General features: G+C 50.6%; 1 protein-coding gene across 1 annotated transcript in view; it reads left to right on the forward strand.

Moving 5' to 3' along the window:
* The first annotated feature begins 555 nt into the window (after nt 1-555).
* Nucleotides 556-9,652, forward strand: part of CPZ (carboxypeptidase Z) — a 42,886-nt gene continuing 33,789 nt past the window's right edge. Inside the window, exons 1-2 of the mRNA XM_006875308.1 lie at nt 556-640; nt 8,568-8,942. Coding sequence (XP_006875370.1) covers nt 556-640; nt 8,568-8,942 — 460 coding nt within the window. The remainder of the gene's footprint in view (nt 641-8,567; nt 8,943-9,652) is intronic.

Consider the following 9,652-nt stretch of genomic DNA (forward strand, 5'->3'; position numbering starts at 1 on the left):
CTGGGCCCTGCTGACCTGCAAACCAAAAGCCAGTTGAGTTCGGACAGGTGGGCGGGGCCAAGGGCACCAGGAGCCCCCGTTTTCCCTCCGCGAAGCCCCAGTTGGGAGACTCCCCTACACCGTCCTCCCCAGGGGCGGGGCCCTCTCGGAGGAGGCAGGGTTGGACTGGGGGCGAGGTATCTACTTGGAGGGGGCGGGACACCCTCCATGGAGGAGGCTGGGCTGCGGTGGGGTACAGGGGTGGGGGAGGGATGGCACACCCCATCGGAGGGGGCCGGGCTTGGCTAGGGGCCGGACACCTCCATGGAGTGGGGCAGGCCCGGATGGGGCGGGAGGGGGGCGAGCTACCCCCTGGAGGGAAGGGGCCGGGCTGGGGGCGGACACCGTGCGCTCTGCGAGCTGCGGGTTATCTGTCCCCTTCCTCGCTGAGCTCCGGTTTCGGGAGCAGCCGCTGTAACCCGACTCCGCGTCCGCCGGGGCCCCCCTACCAGGCGGGAACCGCGCAGCCCCGCCGCCCCAGTGCCACATCACCGTGCCGCCCCGCCTGCGCCCACCATGCGGCCCCCGCTGCCGCAGCTGCTGTTCCTGCTGGTCCTCGCCGCTGCCGCGCCTGGGGGCGAGTCCGTGGACGACCCCGCCGGTAAGGCCGCACGTGCCCCGGGCACCCCGACCCTGGGCACACCACCCCCGTCGACCACCAGCCTCTGGCGCGCCGCCGACCAGTCGGGTGACGGTTTGTCTGAGCCATCAAGCCTGAGACCCTGGACCGAGAGCAGAGGGAAGGGGGTGGCGGGGGGTGGTGGTGGTGGTGCAGCCAGGGACTCCGGAGGGACAACGTGCCGGGCAGAGCGGGGGGCGGGGGCTTCTCCCTCAGGACAATGCGGGTCCGGGAGAGCAGATGCCAGGACTTCACAGGGGCACGGGATGGGAGGCAGCCCAAGGTCCAGGGTCCTTCCGGAACGCCCACTTCTGAGCAGACAGAACTCTTGACCCTCCTTCCTCCCAGCTGGGCATGTGATGTAGACGTGAACGTCTACGGAAGTGGGAACCGAGGTCCTGAGAGGGGGTGGGCTCCCCTGGAGGGTTGGGTAGGGAGAGGGAAGGGATGCAGGAACTGTCTGGGGGCATTTCTCACCATAGGGCTGGAGTCCGCTGGGGCAGCCCCTCCCTCTCTTCCTGGAGGTTTCCGGGACATTTAAAAGTGGGGGTGCAGCTAGCCCAGGTCCTCAGGGGCGCTGGGGCCTGGAGTGTCAGGTTTGGAATCCGAGTGCTGATGCCTGTCTTACCCTGCGCGGTCCCCCCCCATCAGCTCGCCCACCTCAGCAAGCCACCCCCTCTCTTTAGCCAAGCCCTCGGGGCACCCCTACATGTTTTCTGCAGAATGGCTCAGGGCTCTGTGTGTGTACCTGTGTATATAGATGTGTATGCCATCCATAGCTCCATGCACATACACACATTGCACACATGTGCCCACACCCATGCCAGCGCACATGTGAGTGCATGGCTATATACATGCGAGCACATGTAAACACATCATGTGTATACATGCACACACGACGGCATTCTGCATGTGTACATATGTGTATGGGTGCAGTTTGTGTGCATGCATGTGTACACACATCGCACACATGTATATGCATGTATCTATGCTGTGCACGATGCTTGCAATGCACATAGTTGTGCACATGTGATCGCATGCATGTGTGTGAGTCAATGTCTACAAGCCTCACATTCATGTGCACACACAGTGCACACTCACACATGTGTGCATACATGTGGTGCACACACATGTACATACCCATGTGTGTGCATGTATTCCCCCACATATACATGGAGATGTAGATGGCACTGTAACACTGCTATAGATGGACACTTCCCTAGATCTCTGAGCGCCCAGGAAACATCTGGAGTCACAGATTTATCAGAGACCATGGTCAAGTTCTGCAAAGCTTCCCTGACATGCTGAAGCTCCCTTATATGTATCTGTATTTATATGTTGTTGTTAAGTGCTGTCAGCTGACTCATAGCGACCCTGTGTAGGTAGGGTTTCTAAGGAGTGGCTGGTGATTTTGAACCACTGACCTTGCAGTTCAAACCGCCTTTGTAGTTCAGCACTTATCATACAACACCACATCAGGACTTCATATGGATGGTACATATTTGAGATATATGTATGTATATATATGTAATATCTTCCTATCTGCAGATAATATTCCCCAAAGTGGCAGCATCAATGGGCTCAAGCATGGCAACAGTTGTGAGGCTGGCCCAGGACCGGGCAGTGTTTCGTTCTTTTGTGCATAGGGTCACTGTGAGTTGGTACCAACTCAATGGCACCTAACAACAACAACAACAACAACAACAACAACAACAGTTTATATTATCCCTAAAAGGATCTTTATTGTAATTGGTTTGAATATATATTCAAATTGATGAATAAACATTTACATAAATTAAGTATTCTTCACTAATAAAAGTAAATTTATTTTGACAAGTTTAGGTCAATAGTAATTCTGTTTTGTAGTGTATCAGCTTAAAGACAGTTTCTTAGTTATTGAGAAATGTGAGCTAAGGCAGTATACAATCTGAGGGAGATTAGCAAGATGGGGGGAGATGTGGGGAGGAGAGCACGAATTGACAGCAGCAGACGTAAACATTCTTATACACACAGTCCTGCAATGACAGGGACCTGCATGTACATCAGGGCTGGGGGACGTGTGGCCCGTATAAGATCCATGAAATCATTCGCTCTGGCCCTGCTAAGGCAACCAAGTTCCAGTCATCACATTGTTGTTGTTAAGTGCCGTCGAGTTGGTTCTGACCCATAGCGACCCTGTACAGTTTTTCCGAGGAGCAGCTGGTGAGCTTGAACCACCGACCTTGCAGTTCAAACGGCTTTGCAGTCTGGCACATTAACCCATGTTAGAAATGAATCCCGATGTCGCATAAAAGACACTCGGTGAGACTAAATTAATTACCTTGACAAAGTAAAATTTACTCCTGCAAGAGGGTGCGTGCGCATAGGTGTACATACACAAACAGGCCAGCGGGCACACCCAGTGGGCAGTCCACTCGGGTTTTTAATCCCTGACGCGAGTCTCAAGGCTGTGTCTCACCCTATTGGCTAAGGTTTTGACCACACAATCTATTCCCTTACTCGGTTGGCTAGTTCAAAATTTTAAGGCGCACATTCCTACTTTAGGAAAAGAAGAGAGGGGTCATAGTCTTTGCTCCAGGAAGTAGTTTAAAGAAAAAGAAAGTGACCATAAATTCTTTACTCACTTGAGGAAGTAACCAAAGAAAAAGAGAGATCATAAAGTCTTTACTTCAGGAAATATAAAAGTTACCCGAATATAATAAACAGGATTATAATTTTTTTTCCCCACACCCACAGCGCCACACCAGGACGCCGAGTCATTATGTTATTGTTCCTGTTGTTAGGTGCCATCAAGTTAATTAAATGTTTGACCAAATATAGCAGGTGAACTCTTAAACTGATGATTGTTTATGGCCCATGAATGATGTTATAAATTGTGGTGGTTACAAAGGTTCCCCACCACTAGTCTGTAGATCCATACATAGATGCTCAGGCTGAAGGAGTGTGAGGGGGACAGTGAGAATAACCCACAAATATATGGAGGTTTGACAGCATATTTCCATATGTGTATTCACCTTTGCTGCAGAAGAAGGAGACTTAGGCTAGGTATACAGGATGTGTTTTGTTACAGAAAAGGACTGTAATTTGCATTTGAAGTAAAATGACTCATTGCCTCAGAATGGAAAAGAGGACCGTGTAAGATAAAACCTAAATGGATAGGAAAGTTGTAGAGGGCTTGTGGGAAAGGAGTTTTGTTGTGGTAACATTTAGCTAAGATTGGTGGGTTTATTTACCAGATTGATAAAACAGCTATAGTATCAAATACTTATGCAAAACTAAAATGTGCACTTTTCTCTTTTGAAATGGCGAACTTGTTTTGAAATGCTAGTTTGATCTTAGTTGTTATTAAGTGCTGTCAAGTAGGTTCTGACTCATAGCGACCCTGTACACAACAGAATAACACACCGCCCGGTCCTGTGCCAACCTCACAATTGTTGCTGTTTGTGAGTTGCTGCCACGGTGGTGTTAGTCCATTTTAACCAGTCTTCCTTTTTCTTGCCGATCATCTACTTTTCCAAGCTTCAGGTCCTTCTCCTGGGTCTGGTCTCTCCTGATAACATCTCCAAAGAATATGAGATGAAGGAGCATTCTGACTATAGTTCGTTCAATACAGACTTATTTATTCTGGCGGCCCACGGTATAGCCAATACTCTTTGCTAGCACCATAATTCAAAGGCATCAACTCTTCAATCTTCTTTATTCATTTTCCAGCTTTTGCATGCATATGAGGTGATTGAAAATGCATGGCTTGGGTCAAGCATCAGCCTCCCCCCCCCTTTTTATTTGAATGGAGTGTGTGATCCCCTTTTTTTCTGTGCACTTTTCAAATGAACAATTTTCCCGTTGTGGCCACTGGCAGCCACATCATCCTTGGCAAAGTGATGCCTTTTTAAGAAGATGAAGGCAAGGTTTAGGAGTGAGAAACCACATACAAGAAGTAGCCGTCCTGAGTGTGGGGAGGACTGATACTTAGAGAACCCCATGAGGGCTGACATCAGTCTGTAGGAATGTAATATTTATGGGTATTCTGTCCTGGGACCCCCAACCTGAGGGTTGGTCCCTCCAAATGCATACCAAACAATCTTTGTCCCCTGACGGGGAGAACCAAAAAGAAAGCTCTGTTGGATCAAAACCAAGCTCTCAGGACAAAAAATAAAGACAGAAGGAGAGCCTTATCTAGTTGGTGTTATAGGTGACGCACAGCAAAATTGGTCCAAGTAGATGCTGCTGGTGCTGTGAAAAGTGCACTCATGGGTCTGTGAGGCAAGCTTGAACAACAGGTGTCTCAGGCTGTTGTCTGTGGTCTACCCCATGATTTTCCTTCTATGATCAGCAACATAAAACGAAGAAGAGAGCAAGCAAAGATGAAAGAAACAAAAGACATGGGATGCGGCATTCTGCTCCCATAAAGATTTACAGCCTCAGAAAGCCTGTACAGGGTCGCTCTGAGTCAGAACTAGCATGACGGCACATCACCACCTCCTCAGAAACAGACTGCTTCATCTTTCTCATGCAGAACAGTTGGTGGACTCGAACCACCAACGTTTCCAATGGCTTAGAGCTCAGTGCTTAACTCCCTGTACCACCAGAACTCCTTGCTGTGATCTGTTGTTGTTGTTGTTAGGAGCCATCGAGTCGGTACTGACCCATAGCAACCTTATGCACAGCAGAACAAAACACTGCCCAGTTCTGCACCAACCTCACTACTGTTGCCACACTTGAGCCCATTGATGCTGCCACTTGGCCAATCCATCTCGCTGGGGGTCTTCCTTTTTTCCTCTGACCCTCTCCACCTTACCAAACATGATATCCTTCTCCAGTGACTGGTCCTTCCTGACAATATGTCTGAAGTATGAGAGACGAAGTTCGGCCATCTTGGCCTCTAAGGAGCACTCTGGCTGCACTTCTTCCAACACAGATCTGTTGGTCTTAGGGTGGTTTAAATTTGATCATTTGTAGTTAGATGCTTTCCTGGCTAGCTATTTTCTTTTATTAATATCTTTATAGGTAGATACAGGTGAGAAAACATTGGTCCTTTCCACCACTCCTTTCTTATATGCTGTTCAGTGGCATTAAATATACTCATGTTGCTGACCCATCCCCATCAATGTTCTCAAGTTTCTCCATTACCCTTGGTAGGAGCACCTTCCTCTCCCCTCCCACAGCCAACTGTCCAGGCCTGCCCTGCATGGACAGTCTCAGTTTCTTGGTTGAAGTTAAGTTCAAACAAGGGACCATTTCTTCTCTGTCAGGCAGGTGGTCTGACTTCCTAACCTCATTCAAGCCTCTCATCAATTAGAGGAGGGTTAAGGGTCAGTAAAAAAGAGGAAGACCCCAGTGAGAAGGATTGATGCCGTGGCTGTAGCAGTGGGATCAAACATGGCAATGATTGTGAGGATGGTGCAGGTCCGTGCAGTGTTTCCTTCCGTAGCATGTGGGGTCACAGAATGGACTCAGCAACACCTAATGACAGGGAAACCTCTGAACTTGCTCAGGGGAACACTATGATTGGCTTAATAGCATTATTGTTGCTAAGTGCCATTGAGTCAGCCCGACGCATAGTGACCCTGTACAGGGTTTCCAAGGAGTAGTTTGAACCACTGACCTTGTGGTTCACAGTCCAGTGCTGACCCGGCAGTGCCACACCAGGAGTCCTTTAATGGACGTTTTGTTGTTAAGTGCCGTCAACTCTGTATAGGGTTTCCAAGGAGTAGCTGGTGGGGTAACAGTCTTGGCTTGGCACTGTATGCGGGTTCATGCGCTAAACTGCAAAATTGATTTGCACTGCAAAGTCAGTGGTTCAAGCTCACCGGCTGCTCTGTGGAAATCCTATACTGGGTCACTCCAAGTTGGAACTCACTCAACGGCAGTTAACAACCACCACCACCTATTCTATAGTGACACACGGGGATTCCTTAATAGGGTTGTTGTTGTTAAGTGCTATCGGGTCAGCTCCAATTCAGAGTGACCCTGTATAGGGTTTCCAAGGAGCAGCGGTGGATTTGAACCACTGACCTTTCGGCTACCGTAAGTCCACTGCTTACCCTACAGTGCCACACCAGGACTCCCTTAATGGGGGTTGTTGTTAAGTGCCACTGAGTCGGTTCCAAGTCATAGTGAGCCTGTATAGGGTTTCTGAGGAGCAGATGGTGGGCTTGAACTGCCCATCTTGTGATTCACAGTCCAGTGCTGATCTTACAGCACCACACCAGGGGTCCTTGATCTACAGTGACCCTGTATAGGGTTTCTGAGGATCTTGCAGTTCAAAATGACCTTGTGATCTAGAGCTTTATCCTGCAGCGCCAGACCAGGGAGCAGCTGGTGAGTTTGAAACTGTTGACTTTGCAGTTGAAACTGTGCTTTATCCTACGGTGCTACACCAGCTAGGGGTTGTTGTTGTCAAGTGCTGTTGAGTTGATTCTGACCCTGTACAGGGTTTCCAAGAAGCAGCTGGTGGGTTTGAACCACCAACCTTCTAGTTCATAGACGAGTGCTTTTCCTACAGTACCACACTAGGAGTTCCTGATAGGGTTGTTATTGTTAAGTGCTGTCAAGTTGGTTCCTACTGTTAGTGACCCTGTATAGGGGTTCTGAGGATCAACTGGTGAGTTCGAACTGTCGATCTTGTGGTTCAAACCAGTAATTGGGGTCAAGTGCTTATCCTACAGCGCCACACCAGGACTCCGCACACTGGCGTTAGTAGGGGTCCAAGACAAGTCTGCAATTGGAGAAATGCTGGCCACAGCGCCACCTTGTGGCCAAGACTTGCCATAGTCGTAAGTCGATGACGAACTGCTAACCACAAGGTGAGTGGTTCAAACCCATCAGCGGCTCCTTGGAAACCCTATACGGGGTCACTAAGAGTTGGAGTCGACTCGACACTTCAGAACAAAACCAGTATGAACCCACATGAATCATTTCACATTTCCTAATGGTCACATTGAAAAGGTCATTCCAGACTACAGAGACTTTAGACCCCATATCGTTTTCACACTGTCCCCATACCCCCCGAGATCAGTTGTTGTTGTTGTTAGGTGCCATCGAGACAGCAGTGACTCATAGTGACCCTGTGCACAACAGAATGAAACACTGCCTGGTCCTGGGCCAACCTCACAATCATTGCCACACTTGAGTCCATTGATGCTGCCACTTGGCCAATCCATTTTGCTGGGGGTCTTCCTCTTTTTCTCGGACCCTCCACCTTACCAAACATGATATCCTTCTCCAGCGATTGGTCCCTCCTAACAATATGTCCAAAGTATGAGAGACGCAGTTTGGCCATCCTGGCCTCCAAGGAGCACTCTGGCTGCACTTCTTCCAACACAGATCTATTGATTCTTTTGGCAGCCCATGGCACTTTCAATATTCTCCTCCAACACCATAACTCAAAGGCATCAATTCGTCTACAGTCTTCCTTATTCACTGTCCAGCTTTCACATGCATGACTTGGTCAGGCACACCTTAGTCCTCAAACTGTCATCTTTGCCATCATGTCGACTTTGACTCATGGAGACTCTATGTGTGCCAGATCAGAACACCGTAGGGATTTTCAGTGGCTAGTATTTCAGAATTAGATTGCCAGGCCTTTCTTCTGAGGGACCTCTGGATGGACTCCAACACCTCACCGTTGGTGCCTCCCAGGAACTCTCTTCACTGACCCGTCAGTTAGGCTGACTGTGTGATTCCCATTTTGCAGATGAGGAAACTGAGACTCAAGGATGAGCCAGACCCTGCCATGGTGGGCACTCTCTTTGCTCCCTTGAACTCCCTGGCTCCCCTGTCCTGTGTGAGCACCCCTCCTTCTAGCTGCGTGGGGTCAGCTGGATGGAGCGGGGCCCTCAGTAAGTGTCCGATGTGGGACCGCATGGTTTCCTGTGGGAGGGATGACCGGTGACTTCCCTCCCTCCAGCCACCTGTGTGGACCTGCAGCTGCATACCTGCAGCGACACCACCTACAACCAGACCACCTTCCCCACCCTGCTGGACCATCGCTCGAGGGACGCGGTGGAGGCCAGCTCCGAGTATATCCTGCTCAGTGTCCTACCCCACCTGCTGGAAGGCCAGTGCAACCCGGACCTGCGGCTGCTGGGCTGCGCCGTGCTGGCCCCTCGGTGCGAGGGTGGCCGGGTGCGCAGGGCCTGCCGGCATGTCTGCGAGGACCTCCGGGAGACCTGCCTGCCTGCTTTCGACGCCATCGACATGGCCTGGCCCTACTTTCTGGATTGCGCTCGCTACTTCGCTAGTGTCGAGGAGAACTGCTACGACCCCCTGGAGAAGCTGCGTGGTGAGCCGAGGCTGGGGGTGCCGGGCAGCCGGGGGCCAGCGGGACAGTTAGGACAAGGAGCCCAAACAAGGACCCATCAGACCTTCTCCACTGGCTGCCCTCGAGTGTGTCCGGACTCACAGGGACTGACTCTGTGGTCCAGTCTAGAGCGCCCCCTTGTGGTTTCTGTTAGCAGCCGAGTGTTTAACCAATGCTCCAGCCGGGCTCCTCCTATACACATACTGATAACGGGCTCTGGGGGCGCTGTGGGATAAGCACAGGACTGCTAACTGCAAGGGCAGCAGTCCAAACCCACCAGCTGCTCCGCGGAAGAAAGATGAAGCTTCCTGCATCCGTAACGATTGTTGGCCTCGGAAACCCTGTCCAGGGTCGCTGTGAGTCGGAACAGACTTGAGGGCTGTGCGTGACGTGACCTATATGGTGGTGGAGGTGTGCCGGCGAGTGGGTTCCGAATCATGGCGAGCCTGTGTATGGTTTCCCAGCAGCAGCTGGTGGGTTTGAACTGCTGGCCTTTTGGTTAGCAGTCCAGTTCTACGTGTATATGTATATATATTTGTTGTTATGTGGGTTCCGACTCATAGCGACCATGTACAGGGTTTTCAAGGCTGTAAATCTTTACGGGAGCAGAAAGCCTCATGTTTCTCCCGCGGAACAGCTGGTAGTTTCGAACTGCTGACCTTGCGGTTCACAGCCCGATTCGTAACCACTAG

Source organism: Chrysochloris asiatica, unplaced genomic scaffold (genome assembly GCF_000296735.1).
Source record: "Chrysochloris asiatica unplaced genomic scaffold, ChrAsi1.0 scaffold00319, whole genome shotgun sequence".
Classification (NCBI taxonomy): Eukaryota; Metazoa; Chordata; class Mammalia; order Afrosoricida; family Chrysochloridae; genus Chrysochloris; species Chrysochloris asiatica.